The sequence below is a fragment of the Leptidea sinapis genome, chromosome 26 (assembly GCF_905404315.1).
Source record: "Leptidea sinapis chromosome 26, ilLepSina1.1, whole genome shotgun sequence".
NCBI lineage: Eukaryota > Metazoa > Arthropoda > Insecta > Lepidoptera > Pieridae > Leptidea > Leptidea sinapis.
In genome coordinates this window covers 10,524,265-10,547,440 of record NC_066290.1, presented here as the reverse complement: position 1 = coordinate 10,547,440, position 23,176 = coordinate 10,524,265, and the positions used below count along the sequence as shown (strand labels likewise).

General features: G+C 36.3%; 2 protein-coding genes across 5 annotated transcripts in view; one reads left to right on the top strand and one right to left on the bottom strand.

The window, feature by feature from the left end:
* LOC126972445 (chitooligosaccharidolytic beta-N-acetylglucosaminidase) overlaps positions 1-23,176 on the bottom strand; it is a 561,898-nt gene that overhangs the window by 497,260 nt on the left and 41,462 nt on the right. For 3 of the 4 annotated variants that reach the window (XR_007731139.1, XR_007731141.1, XR_007731140.1), the window contains exon 10: positions 22,289-22,920. Coding sequence is in view for 1 of the 4 variants with exons in the window: in XM_050819216.1 (XP_050675173.1) it covers positions 22,739-22,920 (182 nt within the window). In the remaining 3 variants the exon portion in view is untranslated. Of the gene's footprint in view, positions 1-20,916; positions 22,921-23,176 lie in introns of those variants that run through there. The other variant, XM_050819216.1, reaches the window with a different exon arrangement.
* Positions 349-18,019, top strand: LOC126972488 (retinal homeobox protein Rx). The gene is made up of 3 exons (XM_050819293.1): positions 349-555; positions 3,966-4,080; positions 17,246-18,019. The coding sequence occupies exons 1-3, from the start codon at positions 349-351 to the stop codon at positions 17,779-17,781; spliced, it is 858 nt and encodes a 285-aa protein (XP_050675250.1). The 3' UTR covers positions 17,782-18,019.

The following is a 23,176-nucleotide window of genomic DNA, read 5'->3' as shown; positions in this document are numbered from 1 at the left end:
AATTAATATTTACAAGCATAACTCGATCTGCACTTGTTTGAAATACTACCCCCAACAAAATGATTTGATTGGCTGTATTCTCCAACCCCTAGGGCGTTTGGCCAATCAGGTGCCTCATTTCTATTGCCTTGGGGGAGGAGTTAGGGTGATATTCACCACTGCTCCTCAACTCAACGAAGCAGTCTGCCACGGGTTTTCGAAACCTCAAGAACAACGTTTATTTGTTGAAGTTATCACCAAAGTTTTTCCAAGTTACATCGGTTAATACAAAATTTAAAATTGTATGACGAATTGAAGCTGTTATGAATAATACGCGTTATTTATTGAATTAGTGAATTAAAATTAATAATGGCGGGACCTTATTTATCTCCTTTACCTGGTGATTTACTGACGGAATATATGTTTGGTCGTCGAAGACAGCGTCGAAATAGAACTACGTTTACTCCGCAACAGTTGAGTGAATTGGAGTCCCTGTTCCAGAAAACGCATTATCCCGATGTCTTTTTGAGGGAGGAAGTTGCTTTGAGGATTAGTTTATCGGAGGCCAGAGTTCAGGTGAGTGTCAATACAAATCGCTCTTCAACTTTGCTGAAACTTTACGTTTTCAATTACGTTATATGTTTGAGTGACTTAAAAATAATCATACCTTGTTTCTTGTAACATTAATAAAATATTTACATTAGAATATTATGACGTTCGAGAATATTTCTGGTTTGTTTTTTTTTTTAATTCATATTCATCGCTTACTTAGGTATTATATTTGAATACTAGCGAGCGCCGACGACTTTACCCGTGTATTTTTCGGAATAATATTCCAATTAACTTATTTTATAAGTCAATTTGAATTAAACAAACAAATTAGTTACAATAAACAAATAATTTATTATTATATATATTTAACTACCTCTTACCCGTGACTTCGTCTGCATGCACCAGTACAATCATGTTAGTTGGAATTCCAATGCATACACACAATTTGATATAAATTCGACCTATGGTTCATCAGATAAAAATCACTGCCATCAGCGCCACCTATCCTGTACTAGCGTTACTATGTTCGTCGGAGTGTTCATGTCGTCCTTTTACATATGTTTGCAAAGTTTCATATCAATTGGGCTAACGGCTCTTGAGCTTAAGGTTAACATACTTGTAAACAAGTTGTTGTTTTTAAAGTGATAGCCCTCACTTCTAGGATTAATACACAAATAAAATTTGAAAAGAAAATTAATGAACGATGCGGGACTCGAACCCACGACCTCTCACTCACTCATAACCGCGAACGGTTGGCTCAGTTGGAAGAGCACTCGGACGGAACGCTAAAGGTCGTAGTTTCGAGTCCCGCATCGTTCATAAAATTTTATTTATCAATTTTATTTGTGTGTTAACATACTTATACACACACACACACACATTTTATCTATCTATATATATATATATATATGTAAGAGATTTCCACGTATATAGTCACTCATCTCTGGAATCATTAGTCGTAGAGACTTGAAATTTGGTAGGAATATTCCTATCGCCGAGTAGAGGTCAGCTAAGAACAGATTTTACGAATTTCCACCCTCAAGAGTTTTTTTTTAATATGAAGTGAACAACGTCTGTCGGGTCAGCTTGTTTTATATAATAGATTATTATTTTATAAATAGCTACTAAGTACTATTACTTTGTAGCTAATGACTGGTGTGCTTTGCTTAAACTAAACAAATGCATTATATACAACATTTGCATTTCATATTAATATTTAAAATATATTTTGTTAACTACGATATTTGTAGATTTTTTCACTGTTCTTGTAATGAAATAATGTCACCGCAGAACTGTCTATCAGTGCGTCATTAAATCTTATAAAATCTATTAATACACAAATAAAAATTGAGATTCAAAAAGGGTCACAAATCGAAATAAAAACTACCCTCTTTCAAGTTGGATCAAACTGCACACAGTGTGCGAAATATGATTCTGTACTGTATATAGAGAAGAAGATATGGATGTAAAAACATACTGTTTATCATTTACTGTAGGTATAGTTATACTGTAGGTATAGTTATTAATAATTTCCATTATTTAACCCAAACTTGAAATAACTAGCTATGAAATAGCAACTGGAATAGATTTATTGTCTCTTATCTCGTCTCAAAAGTGACATAAGATTTTCTTATTTGCTATATTTTGGCGCCTATTTCTGCCGTGAAGCAGTAATGTGTAAGCATTATTGTGCTTCGGTCTGAAGGGCGCCGTACCTAGTGAAATAACTGGGCAATGAGTCTTAACATCTTGTCTCAAGGTGACGAGCGCAGTTGTAGTGCTGCTCAGAATTTTTGGGGTTTTTCAAGAATCCTGAGCGGCACTGCATTGGGCAGGGCGCATCAATTACCATCATCTGAACGTCCTGCTCGTCTCGTCCCTTATTAACATAAAAACAATCAAATACAAGCCCGCTGTCCTTAAGATTATGTGACCCACTTGCCTTTTGCCATTTTAAATATAAACATATAATAGGTCATTGTTAGTGCCAAAAGATATTATTTGTTAAACTGTGCGTAACTCCATTAAGCTCTGGTTTGTATTTTAGATCAGTGCCGGATTAACTACGTAGCAATATGTTAGTAGTAGCAATTGCTACGGGCCCCATGCGAGAGGGGACCCCACATATTATTTAGGCCCACTCATCTCTGCCTGAGCGTAATTAAAGTGAAAACTCCTTTAGCGGCGTTGAGCACTTTTCTTGGGATGGGTATAAACTCGCGTCAGGACACGTGGCCTGATCGAAAATTCGTTAGACAGTCGTTGAAATTATGGATCAAAGATTTATACTTCTAGCTAATTCTATAATTAGCGTATCGTATGATCATTGGACCAGTGGTGGAATCATTGTGCGAAATATTTCCTAACCATTCAAAAATGCACAACGTTCATGTTCAAGTTTTCACTTCTGCCGGCACTCCCGGAGTGCAACCCGTATTTTTATATTTTGAATGAAACTTTTAATATCGAGTGGTTTATTGAATTAAAAAAAAATGTGAAAATTTCCCTACTAAGACAATCCACGTCAGACACTCCGTAACATAGATAATACACTAGCTCGGTAACAGACTATTTCCAATATATATCAAGGGCTCTTTGAAAGAATTTGTTAAGGGCCCCGCGCTTGCTTAATCCGGCACTGTTTTAGCTTCATAATTGATTTAATAGACTGCCAGCGTCCAAGTAGTGATTTTGTATATCTAACTACGGAAACTCTCACATATCCTTTTTTTTTAATATCTTTACAAGTCTTTCAATATCCGTGGCGTTACAAGCGTATATAGTATTGTAAGCCCTCATCCAACCTACTCCGGCGATCTCGATCAGATCTCGACCTACCAACACTACGTCTTCCGGTACGTGGTCGTCATTTGAGGACTTTACCGCCGCAACTGCCGTTTGTTCGTCGAATTGTCCATTAATACTTCAGTTTCACGATCAGTCGGGCTATGTCAGTGACTGGTTCGCCTGCAGATCTCCTTATTTCTGAATAGATCTCGCAGGGAAACCTCGAACATCCCTCTGAGTGACCATGAGCTTTCTCATCAGGCCCATATTTAGCACCAAATATTATTATATTTATTTTGTAATAACAATTAATTAACAAATCTCTTATTACACCGACCTAAGATAATTTCTCTTTGATTTAATAAAAATAGACAAAATATATATAAAAAACAATTATTCAGGTAGGCTTCAGTTTGCGGAAATCCCTAAATATCCAAATATTTTGAGTTTTATTTAGTGTTAATTCAGCAAATCTTTGTCTTTAAACAATTTGACACGAGTTTCGCCTCTACACGAGGCATCCTCGGGAGATGTTGACTCGCCAAACTCTCCAGACTCCGAGAGTCTCGTGCCAGAAAGATTTGCGGAATTAACACTAAAGACAACTCCAAATATTTGGATAAAAATATATGTATTGTTTGTTTTAGGTTTGGTTCCAGAACCGCAGGGCCAAGTGGCGCAAGCAAGCTCGTCTGCAACTGCTCCAAGATGCTTGGAGGATGAGATGCTTGGGACTTGGAACATCACCCATTGGCCTTCCTGGTAAGATTTTACTTTTATTTTCAGAACTCTCATTCCAGCCCTGGCGAGACAACGTCTAGATGCCTCCGCAACACGTACCGAAATCATTTAATGAAGACGTAACGTAACGTAAGACAGCGCCTAATTCTATTAGGTTTATGTCATCAACGTATATCTAGCCAACTCTACTCCTTCAATCATGAAAATAAAATATAGACTATTTTAATGTATCATCTATATATATAAAACACGAGAACGGTTGGACCGATTTGGCTAATTTTGGTTTTGAATTATTTAAGTCCAGGGAAGGCTTAAAAGGTTTGAATAAACACGAAAATACACGGATTGAAATAAAAACAACAATTGATTTTGATTTTCCTTTGACGTGTCCCCCGTCGCGTCGTTCAGAAATCAAATTGAAAGAATCCATCCTCTATATGGCTATATCTAAATATAGTTGAAAATGAATAACTTATTAGAAATGTTATATCTATATGACGATCTATCCTCTATGTCGATCAATCTTTGTGAGTGAACATTACCGCTACGTGTGCGAGAACTTTCTTGCTTCGGATATCCTCATTTTTATATTATTATATTAAATTTCAAGTTATATGCTCTTTTTTTGTTGATCTTTTGTGATACACTTTACTGCTAAGTGCGCGAGAACATTTTTAACCCATTTTGATTAATAACAATTAACGATGCCGTGGAGAAGACGACCTGAATTAGGTTTGCAGTGAATCAAATGTGCGAAGAGCTACGTCACGTGCTAACTGCAATGATGACCAGAGAGAGACAGAAAAAGGAAATAGTCGCATTGATATGTCAGAATTCCGTTCTTTACTGAGTGACAATGAAATAGATAAGGTTAGAATGCAACGACTTCGTCCACTCAACGAAGTGGTTAAATTCTCTTTGGTGCACATCAAACACAGCAACAGCGATCACGACATAATGTAATTGAACGATTCCGCAGACGCAGGTCCTGTGATGGAACTGCAACCCACTAAGATCCGGCAATAGATTATTGTGCCAACAAATCGGTAACAATTTGAAAATGATAATAATTTGTAAATATTGTAAGGCGTTATAATAAAGTGATGAATCTACTGAATTATGTTGTGCTGGAGGGAAAGTAAAGTTGCCACAATTGGTCCCACCACCAGATCCTTTATGATCCGTAGTTTCTGGGATTGGAAATGATTCTAAGCTTCATGGCTATCATTCAGAAATATAACAGCTGTTTCCAGATGACATCGCTTGGCGCTACACATATAATACAGGACAATTTCATGTCCACTTTCAAGGTATTAAATCATATATCTATAAAATTCCCGTGTCATTTTGACGTCACATATATGGCGACATGACCCATTCCCAACGCGTGGGGATTTTACCATTTGAATATAAATATATTTAATTATATATGGAGTACATAATAATTTAGAAAACAAACTAAACAGCGTCATCGAAACTAAAACTGTGCTTCAGTTAAACTTAAATTATACATAATTGTTTTGAAATATTATTACTCCCATAGACTTACAATAAACTAGCGTATAGACAAACATAGTGTGCGAGAGAGAATAAATAATATATTTAAATGTGTAAGCACTTATGAGTTTCAGTCTGAAGGGCGCCGTAGCTAGTGAAATTACTGGGCAAATAAGACTTTACATCTTATGTCTCAAGGTGACGAGCGTAATTGTAGAAATGCCGCTCAGAATCCTGAGCGGCACTTCATTGTAATTGGGCAGGGCGAATCAGTTACCATCAGCTGAACGTCCTGCTCGTCTCGTTCGTCGTATTGTAATAAGAAAAAGGTACAGACCCCATAATATATCGTTTCTAAGTAGTCGGGATCAAAAGCTATTCAGGTTGATGCATTTCCCATAGTGTTTCAAAGAGGTTTGTTCACTAGAACATACCAATAACGGGGGAGACACACGGGGTACGGGCTGCTCGTCACTAGCTAATAAAAGTAACAACTTTTAATAACAAAAACTGTTCACAAAAATCCTTATCATTTGCCAGCGATCTCTGCCATTTACCTAATCAGAATATGTTTGAGATTTTACAAAATAACAATGAATACCTTTATTTATTTAAGGTGTGTGTGGGTGATGCAGCTACTGTACCCGTACTCAATAAAATTGAATTATAAAACGATAAAAATGTAAATCTTGATATAAAAGAGTGGCGTAATGATGATGAAATGAAATTGATGTAAATGAGTTTCTTGCTACTTCTTCTCATTGGATCAAACCCCTTACGAATTTGCGGTAGATTCAATACGAAAATTTTTGACATTCCTGAGTGTCATTTCCGACCTACCTACCTACCTTACCTACCTACATGAATAAAGTGATTTTGATTTGATTTGAATAAAAATAAACATTAAAGTATGAATAATCTTGGAGTGTTCAAAATATTCACACAAACGTCTTTATTGTACACTTCGGGTACGATAATATGTACAATACAGTTATATGTAGATATGATGCTCCCGGCGGCGTAAAAACCCGGCAGCAACAGGTTGGTTGAAAGGCAGATACTATTTTTATTTCTCACAAGAATAAGCATCAAACATTATTCTTATTTTAGAGCAAATATATATTATAACTAGCGGATACGACAGACTATGTGTACACACGTCTTAAATATGAAAAATCGGTCCAGCCGTTAGGAAGAATTCACTAACATACACATGACCAGAAGGATTATATTATATCGACGGAATTGCGAATCTAAACCAATCTCAAATTCACTGGAATACACAAAAAAAACATCAAAATCGGTCCAGCCGCTTAGGAGGAGTACAGTTACAACGCACAAAAGCAATATATATATATGTATATTAAGATTTGAGACACAAGTATGAAGTTTATATAGTTAGTATTTGAATAACAATTTTTTTTTAATGAAAATAAGAGACGAGACCAGCAGGACGTTAAGCTGATGGTAATTGATATGCCCTGCCCAATACAATGCAGTGCCGCTCAGGATTCATGAAAAACACAAATATTCTGAGCGGCACTACAACTGCGCTCGTTACCTTGAGACATAAGCTGTCAAGTCTCATTTGTCCAGTAATTTCACTTGCTACGGCGCCCTTCAGACCAAAACACAATAATGCTTACATATTATTGCTTTACGGCAGAAATAGGCGTCATTGTGGTATCCATAATATAGCCGGCATCCGGTGCAAAGGAACCGCCCACTGGTAAAAGTAGGTTTAAATATACAATCTCAAGTTAAATAACACGAAGTAAGATATTCTCGAAATATAAGACAAGAGAAAGTGAAGGCTTTGAAAGTATACAATTAGTCACTTATCCAAATATTTTGAATTTTTATGTAGTGTTAATTCCGCCAATATTTGTCTTTTACACAATTCGACACGTGTTTCGCCTCTACACGAGGCATCCTCAGGATGTTGACTCGCCAAAATCTGGCACGAGATTTTGTTTAAAAGACAAATATTGGCGGAATTAACACTAAAGAAAAACTCAAAATATTTGGATAATTATGGATTTCCGCAAAGTAACGCCAATTTCAATAAATTAGTTACTTTATAAGCAAAAAGAAGAGATGCCGGAAGCTCAATTTATGACTGTTATATTGATCTCAAGGCAATCCTTTCTGAGTTTTCGTTACTAACTGATACATATTGCTATTTAATATCATGTAAGTTATTTTTATATTGATAATATTCAATCTAAGTTAATATTGTGGCATCATATATATTGAAATTAGAATATATTGTGGTCCCTCGGAGAATTCTACAAATTTTTTTAATATCTCTAGGTATATAAACTTATGTCCCGTAACTTCAGACAATTCCTATAACAAATAAGTTGGGCAGAATACCCGTGAAAAACAGGCAAATAAATTTACTTTCATATTATATCATAATAAAACAGGACAGGAAGTAAAATTGTATCTTTTCACAAATCACTTTATATCAAAAGATTTAACAATTAAAACTAATATCTGTACACTGTTAATTATTAAACAATAATTGAACACTACAGAATAATTAATTCAATCCCGAGCAAGACATTTATAAAGTCTACGCTCTCTCTACTCTCCCCTCCTCACTCCCTCTCCTCTTTTCGCACTTCACAGCGCTACTTTATTACTTTAATTCGGAATTATAATTTCGTATGACGTAATGTCTCGGGCCTGAGAAGAACGAAAGCAGGAAACTCTCTCTTAAGTCTTAGTAGCCATCACTTCATTGCATCAATTTGTAATCTTTTATTTAAAATACATAATCCATTAAGCCACTGGTGTCGAGACACTTGGCCCGTTGGGCTCAGAGGTGCGGAGAATGTACAAAGTACTATCTTCTCACCTCAATAAGGCTATTGGCAACCCAAGCGCTGGCAGCTATTTCGGTCAACGGATCAGCCTAGTTATCCAACGTGGAAATGCTGCCAGTATTCTTTATACGCTTCCCCGTAATGATAGTTTTAATTATTTCTGTGCAACCTGTTAGTAATCTAGTAGCCGCGCGCTAGCGTAGGCACTGACTTCAGAACTTGTAGGCACGGTGACTAGCGCCTACTCAAAGGCGGTTTAATTTATTTTTTTGATGTATATTTTTTTACACAAATAAAACTGAAAACAAAGTTTTATGAAAGATGCGGGACTCGAACCCGCGACCTCTCGCGTTCCGTGCGAGCGCTCTTTCCAACTGAGCCAACCGTCCGAGTGACGTATAGTCATAAAATCTAGTATGCTTTGTTCAACTTTTTTGAAAGTGGGAGAGTCACGCTGCCGTCTTATGACGTCAGCACAATCGGGCCAGACTCGTCCGGGTTATTACCACACTCGCACAGAATAGCGTGCGAATAGGCGTGAATTAGCGGCCTAGTGCCGCTATGTTTCGCATAGTTTAGTGTCGAGGACCGGAGGCTGCTCTTGGTAACTTTAACCAGCCGTCCATGCCGCCGTTGCACATGAGGAATGACACCCTGGCCCATACGGCAAAGGAGAAAGCCGATCTCCTGTGCACTCTTTTTGCTCCAACTCGACTCTTGACGACAACGGAAAAACACCGCCGACCATCCCGCGATGTCAGAGCTCCATGCCTGAAGTACAGTTCCGACAGAAGACTATTAGGCGAGCTCTGTTTTTGATGGACGTCAGGAAGTCGAGCGGGCCGGATGGCATTTCTCTAATCGTGCTTAGAACGTGTGCCCCTGAGTTGACGCCGGTGCTAACGCGTTTATTCCGGCACTCTTATTCAAAAGGCGTAGTCCCTGATTCATGGAAGTCAGCCCTTGTCCATCCGATCCCAAAAAAAGGAGACAGTTCGGATCCGGCAAACTACAGGCCTAGCTATTACCTCCCTACTATCCAAAATCATGGAGAGCATAATTCACCGCCAGCTCTTGGTATACCTTGAGGGTCACCAGTTGATCAACGACCGGCAATACGGCTTTCGCCATGGTCGGTCGACTGGCGATCTTCTGGTATACCTAACACATAGATGGGCGGCGGCTATTGAGGGGAAGGGCCAGCAAGGGGGATGGCCTGGCAGTTGGTCTGGATATAGCGAAGGCCTTTGATCGTGTATGGCACAAGACGCTCCTCGCAAAACTTCCATCATTTGGGCTTCCCGAGAGCTTATGCAAGTGGACCTCCAGCTTCCTCACTGGGCGCAGCATACAGGTCGTTTTCGACTGTTATTGCTCGAATCCCAAGCCCGTGAACGCTGGAGTGCCCCAAGGCTGTGTGCTATCTCCCACGCTGTTTCTTCTGCATATCAATGATATGTGCCACTGCCAACATGCATTGCTATGCAGACGACAGCACTGGTGATGCCGTATACACGGGCCATGCAGGTCTCTCTCGGGAAAACGTCGAGCAGTGCCGGGAGAAACTTGTGTCTTCTATCGAGTCCTCTCTCGAGAAGGTCGCGGAATGGGGTAAGTTGAACCATGTCCAATTTAACCCCCAGAAGACTCAAGTTTGCGCGTTTACCACTAAAAAAAACCCCATTTGCCGTATCACTGCTCTTCGAGAACACTTCCCTGAAAGCCTCGCCTAGTATCGGAATACTGGGTCTCGAAATCTCGAGTGATTGCCAATTCCGTGGCCATCTGGAGGGCAAAGCCAAATTGGCTTCGAAGAAACTGGGCGTCATAAATAGAGCACGGCAATACTTCAAGCCGGCCCACATTCTAGCGCTCTACAAAGCGCAGGTCCGGCCTCACATGGAGTATTGCTGTCATCTCTTCATTGTGTGTCTTCTACCACATTTATCACGGGGAGTGTTCCGAAGAGCTGTTCAACCTGATTCCTGCCGCCGAATTTCACCTTCGCCACAAGTTACGATATCATCCCCACCATCTGGATTTGTGGCGGTCCTCCACAGTGCAGTTTTCAAGGAGCTTTCTTCCTCGCACTACGAAGCTGTGGAATGAGCTTCCTTGTGCAGTGTTTCCGGGACGATACGACATGGGTACCTTCAAGAAAAGCGCGTACACCTTCCTTAAAGGCCGGCAACGCTCCTGTGATTCCTCTGGTGTTGCAAGAGAGTGTGGGCGGCGGTGCTCACTTAACACTAGGTGACCCGTACGCTCGTTTGTCCTCCTATTCCATAAAAAAAAAAAAAAAAAAAACTCCCAGTTTGTGGCTTCATCTACAGGATCTACTTTACAGTTGATAACCTGCTCAACCCCAATATTTGCAATTAGGAAATTAACTTGAGATGTCGCTCTTGCAAATCTAAACAATTTGTTATATTTTAAAGTGATAATCCTCACTTCTCGGTTTTATTACACAGATAAAACTGAAAATAATTACAACAATTTGTATATTTTTTTATTTCAAAATTTCAAAATGATAGTAAATTCATTTTGAGATTTTTTTGATTAAACTTTGATATTCTAACGTCACACTCTATAGTACATATTTGATCAAAGCTTCATTTCCCCGGTACGGTAAAATTTATAAAGTCACAAGCTATTGCCCGTGACTTCGTCTGCGTTACATTAGAATGCTATGAAAAATTTGCCGTAACGTGACGCTGAGAAGATGTGGAACAGCTCAAAGAATATTCAAATTTCTTATTAATAAAAAATATACAGTATTCATTAAAAAAATATATCAGTGGTATGATTGGGATCATATTATTTGTACATTGACAGACGGACATAGAGGAAGACACATGAGTTATCTTATATGAATTGTAAATAAAAAAATAAAAAATAAAAGGTATTTATTTCAGGCATAATAAAACCCATAGTTACAAAAAATTTTGGACACTGTAAAGGGGTGCTAAGTTAAAAGTAAAATTAGACTAACTAAAACTATATAAATATTGCACAAATTTGTGCAGTCATTTTTTGTTCTTGTCCATGTGAACAGAGATCCAGCGCTTAAACACTGGATTCCTGATGTCGTCAGAGACAGCCACAAGTATTTTGTTGTCGGAACGTTGCAGTCTCCGCCAGAAAGAGGCAACGTGAGACCGAATTATGGCGAAAAAGTCGGGGACCCCAGCGTCTGCGAACGTGCCCAACGCGCGGCAGCACCGCGGGAGCCGCATAAGAGCCCGGAACGCATCATTGTACTGGACTCTTATTCTGCTCATAGCTTTCTGAGAAAACGTTACCCACAGCTGGCAGGTGTACATGCCTAAACAGTATGCCTTGAATAATATGGTTTTTACATCCTTGCTGCATTTTGCAAATCGTCGAGCGAGCATGTTGCCTCTGAATGGAAGGGCCCTCCGCTCGCACTCAATGTCATCATCATCATACAACCGGTCCGTCAACAAATGTTCTAGGTACCTGAACTGCTTAACTACACCAACCACCGTGCCGTACAAAAACACACTCGGCACTCTCTCCGTCTGTCTTGCCTTTTAAGGCAATGGTGTTTACACCATCATTTGAGTTTTAGAAACGTTGTATTTCAGTCCGTGCGCATTTCCATAATGCTCACAGACCGAAAGCAGCTTCCTCAACCCCTTGATCGAGGGGCTGAGGAGCACCATGTCATCCGCATAGCTTAGGTTATTCACGCAAACGTTCCCTATATGGCAGCCGATCTTGGTGCTCCTCAGCTCCTCAATCAGCCCATTGACATAGAGATTAAACAGATCCAGAGAGGTCATCCCCCCTGACGAACTCCACACTCTAGCCTATAATTGCTAGAATTATGGTTAATTTAATGATTGTTTCAATTTCACGTAACCATAGATATGTATGTAAGATTAAAAATTGTATATCAAAAATTGAAATGGCGCTAATTGTCATTATAATAAATTGAAATTCGATCTCAGCCTTCCTAAGAGCATTGAAAACGATATCAATATAATATTGTAATGATATATATACAACGGCCATATTTGATTACAAAAATTCTTTGAAATAATCCGTTCTCTGCTTTTTGAGAACAAAAATGAATATAACCATAATATATTATATAGAGATGATAAGTTCAAAAGTGAATAGAATAGTCTTAATATACTAGATAACGACTTTTAAAACAATGAACAATGGGCAGCACCCACGAAAAAGTGCCACGTCCTGCGTGAGCCGAGCGAGCAAGCGAGAACGATAGAGATCAAGAACAAGCGATATAGAGACACGATCGGTCTAATGTGTTATAATTCAAGTATTAAATATTTAAATTAACGAGTGCAAATAAATGTAAATTTTTCGAAAAAACTGTAATTTTATTTTAACTCCTTCTTTGTATTATACAAGATAATTCGGTATATATTGATTTCACATCGCATTTCCCTAACACCATTCATGCATCTATCCATGAATAGGTTGAACAACCAAGGATATGCTACACAATTGATGACACCTTTGGAGATATCAAACCAGCCCATATAGGCACCATTAATCTGAACACAGGCTCGAGAATCCCTTTACAGAGATTTCAGAGACCTTATCAGAAAAATTGTCCACCACATAGATAACACCTTCCATAATGCCTTTCTAATCACCCTACCATAAGCCTTTTCCAAGTCTATGAACGCGCAATATATTTTCTGGTTTTTTGCCAGACATATTTCAGTGATGCAGCGTAATGAAAAGACTTGAACCGTAAATCTCATTCTCTTCCGAAATCCCGCTTGCACGTCCTACACTTTTCCAACAACACTAAGAAGGCTGCTCCCGCGATAATTTTGACTATCCTGCGAACCTTTGCCTTTATAAAGCGGGCAAAATCTAGTATATAAACATATATCAATCATGTATTATTACATGAGAAAAAAGAAAAAAAAAAGAAAATGTAGAAGTTAAAAGTCAAAGAGCGATAGTTAAAATATTTAATAAGGGCAACTAAATCGTAAAATTATTTGAAACTAAAACAAAAAGAATTCCACAACAAACTCCGACCAGACTTCATTTATATTAATTTCAAAAACTTACGCTCTTTCATAAAAGCTAATAAAACATCTTTTTTATTCTTCCGCAAGGTTTTTTCAGTATTTCCTAATCCCAATCTCCTAATAATAATAAAAAAATGAATAAAAAAATTGAGTGCGTACAAAGTACACATGTCAGATGTTCAATGATGACCTCCGACCAGACTTCTTTGGCAAACTTATTTTTAATTCTCATTTATATTTCATCCAATTTGTTCTCTAAATACTTATCTGTTCTCTAAATCTAGTGTTTTTTGTCAGTAATTAAAAAAAAATAAAAAAAAAAAGTCTTTTGTTCCCATACTAAATTACATCATGAAGTGAAGCTAAATTTAAAAATGAAAACAAACTTATAATTATTGTTAGTAAACTTAACTTAACTTAAGCCTAATATTATAAGAACTTAAAAAGAGAAAAGTTTCATGTTAGTATTATTTTTTTCTATTTTTTAATAATAAATGTTTAATTAGTAGTATGGGCCCCTCTTTGGGTGAAGGCCTCCTCCATTTTTTTCCACACTATTCGGTCTTTGCCCAATATTAGCCAGTATTTTCATCAGCCCACCTCTTACACGGTCTTCCAACTTTTCTAATGCCCACCGGCCCTTTCCATTTCGTTGTCTTTATCGTCCATCTGTTGTCTGTGAGTCGTGATATATGACCGGCCCATTGCCATTTTAGTTTCAATGCGTGGGTCAGTGCATCTTTTATTTTTGTTCTTTGTCTAATTAGAACATTTCTTATCTTTTGAATTTTTCTTATTTTCAATATACTTCTTTCTATTGCTCTCTGTGTCGTTCTAATTTTTTGTTTTACTTTATTCGTGAAAGTCCATGTTTGACATCCATATAGAAGACAAGGTAATAAACATGTCTCAACTACAGTTTTCTTCAGCTTTATATTGAAATCTCCCTTTAGAATTTCTTTCAAAGACCAAAATTTTTTCCAGGTTAGATTCCTTCTTCTTTCGACTTCTTCTTTGTTGGAATTTTTATCAAATGATATTTGTTTGCCTAGATATATATATTTTTCAACGTATTCAATTTCATTTCCGCTAGTGGTGATGGGTATTTGAAAACTGTTGGTTTTATTGAAATTCATTTTTAATCCAATTTTTAAACTTTCTTTGTCTAGTGAATTGATCATATTTTTTAGGTCTTTTGGAGTTTTTGCTAGTACTACGATGTCATCAGCGAACCTTAGATGACTCAAGAAACAGCCATTAACTATTATGCCTTTGTTTACCCAGTCAATTTGTCGAGATACATAATCCAGTACCAAAATGAAAATTTTTGGGGACAGAGGTTAAGTATCTCATTACTTATGTTGTCCGGGCCTGGGCTTTTATTTGTTTTTAGGTTTTTAATATTGTCATATACTTCTGTTTCTTGTATTATAATATCATTTGTCTGTGTACATTTATTATTTGTATGTTTTGTTATTTCAGACCTCAGTTCCTCTTCCTCTGTTTTACGATATAATTCTTTATAAAAATTTGATGCTTGATCCATTATGTCTTTTCTAGTATTTGCTATGGTTCTTTTATTTTCGGGGATCCATGTTTTATGAGTACACAATTCTTTGAAAGCTCTTTTTACTCTTCTGTGCTTTTCAAAATTTTTTGTGATAATATTTTTCCTATGAGTACTGTAATCTTTTTTTATCGATTTTTTAGTTTCTTTGTAAATTTTACTTAATTCTTCTTTAAGTTCTTTATTCTTATGTGTTGTATTTATCAATTCTGTTCTTTTTTTAATTAGATTGTCTGTTTTTTCACTATATATTCTGTTACGGTTTTTCTTTATCTGCACTTTTTGTGGTGTAGGTCTTTGTAATATAGCCTCTACTAGAAAATTGTAATAAGTTTGTACATCAATTTCTTTTTCCCATTCCCCTTGTTTCTTTTCCATGTAACATTTACAGTGTTCTAAGTAATTCTTTGTTTCTTCTTCTGTTTTAGCGATGGGAAGCTTTGTACTGTATGACCTCCTACTCTTCTTGATACAACTTAATATAAAAGTTAGTCGTAACAGTCTATGATCCGACGGAAAATTTAGTTTACTTAAGACCTCAAAGTTTGTGACAGATTTTGGTGAATTCGTCAGGGCAAAATCGATTTCATTTTTGACTTTTTGATCTGGCGACATCCACGTCCATTTATTTTTTTGTTTTTTATTAAATAACGTATTAGTTATTGACAGTTTGTGTTCAAGAGCATATTCTATTTAATCTTTCTCCTCTTTCGTTTCTTTGTCCAATACCATATTTTCCCATGACCATACTTTCTCTTGTTTTAGGTTGACCTATTTTTGCGTTGAAGTCTCCTATAACTACAACCTTGCTGTCTGCTAAATCATGCGCTTTTTGAAGGTCATCATAGAATTTATCAATTTCTGTATCATTTGCTTTTTCTGTAGGTGCGTATACCTGTATTATTGAAATTTTTATTTCGTAAAAAGACATTTGTAACAGTGCTACTCTTTCTGATATTCCTCTGAAATTTGATATATTTTCTTTAAATCTCTTCTTCACCAAGAATCCTACTCCATGCTTGCCTTTAGTTTCTCCCATGTAACAAAATATATATTCTTGATATTGTTCTATACTGCAGCCTAGTCTTCTTACTTAAGCAAGTCCTATTATGTCACAATTAATAGATTGTAGTGCGTTACTTAATTCCAAAAGTCTTTCTACCGAGGACAATGATCTCACCTTGTATGTACAAAATTTTAATAATTCTTTTTCTTTGGATGGAGGGTTTTGGTCTAAGTCCTCACGATGACCAGTCGGATTGAGTCGGATTTTTGCCAATATAAGATATAATTATTTTTTTTTTATATTAAAATTTAGACAAGAGAATTTATGAAATACTTTATTTTATCTTTTATGAAAAAAAAGTTTATTAAATTCTCAAATAAGTGGCAAATTAAAATGCCACATTTAATTGGTAAATATTAAATTTTCCTAACCTTCACGTTTGAATTCGTTAATTAACAAAATATTACTTACTCTGTAAAATAATTAATGATGACCTGATAAATAAAAAAGATCTGCGTTTACTGTAGTACAAGACGTTATGCGACAGATTTGCCATCTAAAGTTCTTATATTTAACAACGAAACGAAAACATCAACTAATAGCGTGTAATTTTCTCTCTACTCTCGCTCCATAGCTATGTGCTTCATGCTATGTTCGCCCTTTCTCACTCTCTCTCAATCAGTCTCAATCGCTCTCTGCCCACATTTTCGTGTCACTAATATTGCGTTTCATCCATAAAAAAATACCCTCATGTGCACAAATAAGGTTTACTTCAAAAACAAAACAAAAACAAGACGACCCTTATATTACACTTCATTTTATATGATCGTGTGGTAAAAAATAGGGCATTTGTATAAAATTACGAAATTCTTCTCATTCGCATACAAAGTATGTTTTAACGCTAGTAATATGTCAGTCTATGACTATATCTACTTTTCTTTTTCACTCCATAGCTTTTTCGTTGAATTCGTTATATGTGGACCCGGGCTAAGTGAGAACTACTGCACATCACAAACCAAAATCATAACTAATGCTAAAAATAACCATTTTCTATCAAACTTATGAATTGTGTTTAATATAATATATAATTTTAGACTTAAGTTAAGTCAAGATTACTAATTTAATATTAATAACCTTTTTTATTATATTATCGAACACTTACGATGATCGAATTGTTAAGTTTACTGAAAAAGCCAACTCTGATGTTTTAAAAATAATAACGTTGTGTTTCTCTTACATATTTCAGGTCACCAGAAACCACCAGATTCATCACCAGAGCGGAACGACTCGCCGACTATGAAGTCACCAGAACCAGAAAACAACGAGCTGAAATCCCAGACAGAGCAGTACCCCAGCATGCCAGAACACGCCCCCACTATACCCTCACATGACATCCCTCTTTCGTACTCAAACGAAGAACCAAGAATGATGCAACAACCTTTCTTCTCCCCTATGCTAATGCCGCCAGTAGACACTGACGTTGTGCCAACAGATTTACGATTACCCTCAAAAAACACAAACTGCCATTGTGCGTCTGTGCCAGAAATGGACGAGCCACAGAATTTAGCGTACAGACGAGAAGAGATGAGTGACAGTGACAGTGATACAGAAATAGATCTTACGTCTCATTCTAAAGACGACGACTTGAGAGAGTCGGAGCGTCTTGCCAATCGCATAGCAACAAGCATATTCAGAAGTGATGCTGTTTTGCACGATCTAGTACCCAATGATCTCAGTATGGGAACGGCTAAGAGCGTTCCGAATCATAGAAATGTTATGTAATTGTGATGTATTTCTAGTCATTTATTAGTCTTTGTAGGTAATATATTTTTTATAAGCTAATGTAGATAGCATTGTAGTAACGTATGAAAATGGCTGGATCTTATAAGCGATGTTAGTTGTGCATTGTAAATATTGTTAGTTATGGTTGTTAATTATATTTAAATGTAATATGGAAGTTCTTTTGAAGATTGTAAGGGCAAAGTACTTAGAGCGCCCGGCCCTGAGTAAGTAGCATCTTCCCTACTAGCGTTGATTCACGCAGATTTAGCACAAGACTTGAGTAGGTTTGTCGATTCGTATCGACAAACAAATCCTCGATCGATTATTTTTATTCGTAGCCTTCACCAATATCAAATATATACAACACAATAACTTCTTCATCATTCTAATACATTAATAAAATGTTACTAATCTATTAAATTTTACCATGACCGCCTACGTAGGTACGTAGGCGGTCATGTTAAAATTGGTTGTGTAGATACACAACAGAAAACAATGACATGAAAATATTTATATTAATGTACACTCTTGCAAATCAATAACAAGGATTGTAAGCACAGAAACAACTTGCGCCTGTTAAAATGCTACGTTTATCTACGCAAGTAAAATTACTCGAAAATGTTGTCAGGCTCGAGCTGCGACGTAAGTAAGCTCTGGCCACGTCGCAGTGGCCACGAGTGGTATTATTAGTTTTCCCCTACCTATATTAGGGCCAGGCGTATTCTGTGTTTTACTACTTTGTTAAAAGGATGCTGGACGGGCGGCTGTTAAATGATCTCTATAGATCAAGGTCGCTAGCAGTTTCTTGCTTTAAAGAGCTGCCCTTCCTAAAGTCTTACGGGAGTGTGTTTGGAGTACCAGGATGTTGAGCCCGGTAAGTTTCTACATCTGGACAATGCAGAAGTACACGAGCAGCAGTTTCCTCTGCCACCATGAAGGCCCTGCACAGAGGGTTGGCAGTATTAAATGTTTATTTTATGGACCAGTTAGGGCCGTTATAAATAAAATACCTAATTTTATTACATACGTAGAACAAGAATTCTCCTTAAGTATTGTGTCTCACAAGTCATACTGTATAGGTGAGTAAAGCGTGAAAGTGTTTAACTTTTATAAGTTCGGAATTTTTGTTATGTCACAATTTTTTTTTTGGCTTTTGCGAAATGAAAGCATCCTTGCTCAATGTAAGAGAAAAAACGTGTACAGCATTGATAGATATTCTGAAAATGAGCGAAAAAAAAAAGAATAGTGGCAGACACTTCACTCTATACTATCGTGTGGCAAAAACAGGACGTCTGTATAAAATAGAAAGTTGCGTTAAATACGCAACTCATTTTAAATGTGATTATAATCCTTTTGGCCCTATTAATATTTAGACTAATAAAGCAATTACCCTAGTAGATTAAAAAAAAACAGTCAATATACAGTAACTTAAGGACTATAAGTATTTTGATGTAATTTAGTAGACTTCGATGTAGCAAATAAATAACACTAAAATGATTTCTGTTCTTTTATTTAACTTACAATATTAACAATTACAGTATCACAAAGTAATAATAAAATATAATATTTACATCTGAGTTTTTACAATTCTATTCTATACAATTATATATAAACATATTAAATACATATTTATACATTATACTAGCTGACCCAGCAAACGTTGTTTTGCCATATAAAGTATAATTCACGCGATAGTTTTATAAGTAATAAAATATTGCCTATATTATAGCCTGTACATCATTTTGTTCTATTGTCAATAGTTTTTGCAGCGCACGCAAAAATAGGTTCTCGATTTTACACCTTGTGTTACAAAATAGCAATTTTATTACGGATCCCTAATTTTGAAAAAAAACAGAAAGCCTATAGCCTTCCTCGATAAATGGACTACCCAACACTGAAAGAATCATTCAAATCGGACCAGTAGTACCAGAGATTAGCGCGTTCAAACAAACAAACAAACAAACACTGCAGCTTTATATATTAGTATAGATAAGTACTTAGGATTATCATTGAATATAATTTCAACAACGTAAATTGATTTTCTGATAATACATTGAGGTAATTACACTACGTTACTAGAGACGAGAAGTCGACTTAATTATTTGCAGCACGAGTTGTGGTCAACTGTCTCCAGCTCACACAGTCTATGTTAAGGCGCGGACTGACTAGGATTATAAACACTACAATATTTGTGTTGATCATGTGGCTACACTGTAAATGGGCATTTATTTTACTGATTTTCTTTTCTTTATACAAAATTTAGATACTAAATTGAATAATTTTAGTAAAGGTTACTAAAATTATTCAATTTAACAATACTAAACGTAAAAGCGGTCTAGCGCCTGATTGGACGACACATTACTGTTTCAGCGCTGCAGTAAACTTCCGTTTCTATAACAACACAAATAATGGCATTGCTTTGGAGAGCTTCTCTATGGAGACTTATAATAGCTATTTGTTATAATAATATTATAACAATTATAAGAAAACATTATCAGACTTTCAGATTTAAGAAGTTTAACACAACATACCGTCTCGCTAACGCGGGCGATACAATTATTAGTAAGATAAGGACAGCTCCGGTTAAAAATTGCGAGAAAAAATTTAAAACCTACTTGGTGCATATCGGCGAGATTGTCGACATGGCAAAGCAGAACGAAGTTTACATATTATTATTAGGATAATAAATTAAAACATTACTAATCTAATTATTTAACAAAAACGTTGTGGTCACTAAAAAGTTTGCATAGATAACTATAATTTAAGCGATTTCTATTTTATTTCTCAAACAATTAACAATGGCGAATGTTCTACAGCTAAGTTACAATAAAATAAGACTTATGTGCTATTCAATACTCACCCTAAAGCGGGATTCATCCAATACAAGTTTCGTTCTGAACTTTTGGTATCTTAATGGAAAGGATACCTATTCTGTGTCAGCCTATTTTGATTATTTCTCTTTGTTGTCAGATTTATATACTAGGCCTCTATTTGTGACCTACTTGATTAAGCCGTTTTTAGCACTTTTTTGAAGAACTCTAGCACAAAAATATCAAAACAGAGAGACACAGTTAATGATCACACTCGTCTTATTTGTAAATAATTTTGTACTGGGGTTAAAAATCAAGGAGAAAAGATTTGGGAAGGTTTATATTTAAAAATGGTCATAAATGTTTAATCCTTATGCACTGTTACAAAATATTTATATGCATTTGCATATTTTTGTTTCGAAACTCCACAATGATGTCCCCACCTCTAAGGCGGTAAATTAGCTGTTGTAGTTAAAGTTAAAGTCAAATTTAACATTAACAGTAACACAGACTTTAACATAGACTGCGGAATGTGTTGCACCATCGTATTCCTTGGCATAGTTAAAGTTAAAAAGTGAAATATCAAGTCAATATCAAATATTTATTTGAAATTTGACAAGTCGCTATTTAGCTATTTAATATGAACAATAACTTTAAGCGGCTAAGATTGGACGGTTACAGTTAAAGTTATGACGTCATCTAAAAATTGTCATATGGTGCAACACATTTTCTGCTTAATAAGTACTTTTACATATTTGTTATTGCTAAAGTTAATTGATGCAACGCAGTCTAAGAATGGTAACTTTTCATTGTACTTGGTAATATTATTACACTGTCCTGTTTGCAGAAACAAATATAAAAGTTAAAGAATACACATCTAATACTAATGCATAAATAAGATTGATTATTATGAGACGATCAAAATGTTATGTCTTAATTATTATAGTCTTTATAATCAGTCTCAAAATTATTTATTTTCAAACTGCAAAATTGATAGTATATACTTACATCGCTTATTATCTTAATGTTTTGAGTTTTCTTGAATGTTAATTCCGGCAATATTTGTCTTCAATCAATTCGACACGTGTTTCATTTCTACACGAGGCATCCTCAGGGGATGTAGACTTGCCAAGTTCTGGCACGAGACTCAAGTTAACTCAGTCTCGTGCCACAGTTTGGCGACTCAACATTTCTTTTAAGGAATTAACACTCAAGAAAAGTCTAAACATTTGGATAATTATGGATTTCCGCAAAGTAACGCCTACTTTAATATTTTTTTTTACATCTCTTATTCATAAGTTTGCTCTCGTATCTACACCACGAAAAGTTTTCCATGAAGACCATACACTTACAAGAGACAGAAGAAGATTTTTAACGGAGATCAAGTAAGATAGAAAAGGTAAACGAATGTATTGCAACTGTATTTAAAGTTGTAAACAGAACTAGCTGACCAACTAGTCAGCTTCCGCATACATTGATATATCAAAATTTTCGATATAATATAATAAAAGTTCGTGGACAATTCTTATCCCATTCTTTATGCGTAAATACTTAATACATATATTAGAGTATAGCCTTAGAAAATTTATAAGTCTAGTTACAGCCGTTCCCAATATTCAGTCTATCTCTTACTTGAAATAAAAATCGTAACTATCGTTGACTTTTCTGTCCCAATAAACTTATCGGCGGTAACTCACCTTACCCGTACACGCTGTCTGCCAATGGGACGACGTATAGCTTACCAGCGATAGAACTTTGTATGGAAATTGCAATTCACGCGTCCCAATATAAGGCGATAAAAATGACTTATCGGGTATATTGGGACAGCTTCAGATTATTGACAGATAATTACTGACAGTAGAGGGTAATAATTTATCTCTATCTGTAGATAGTATATTGGGAACGGCCGTTAGTCTCTTACCGCTAGATAACCGAAAAAAAAGACAAGCCAGCACGTCTTACACCTGCGATTTGCATAACATTTTTTGTTAGTGTGCGTGCATTGCTCTAAATAGACGTTAACTTTAATCTTATTTTTTTTCGATTTTTTCACAGCTGTCATATCATCATGACATGTCTATCTAGACGTATATATGATCTAAGAGTATATCAGATATTTATCGTGACTAGGCAGGTTAGAAGTTGACTCATAAGCATCTGGCGTCGTGTTGGGCGCACCAGGCAGGAGACAGAACGTCACAGCGGATCCCTCGGGATCCGAGCCGGGACCTTAAACGATGAAGACGGGGCTCCGCCACACTGGCGCTAGCACTCGGGTTTGACCACAGCCTCTCTGCCACAGCGGCAGCGCGAGGCCATATGCGGGTATCTGGTATCAATATCATTATAATCCGGATAAGTTTTTACCCAAAATCCAATCATGTATCAACTGGCATCTCACGGTTATGGACGGCAAGTACCTTAAATATTGTAGATGTAATATTTTAACGAAAGACTTTATTTTAAGCACTAACGCACTAATGTGTAAACTGTAAACATTTTTGTGATTCGGTCTGAAGGGCGCCGTAGCTAGTGAAATTACTGGGCAAATAAGACTTGATATCTCATGTCTCAAGGTGACGAGT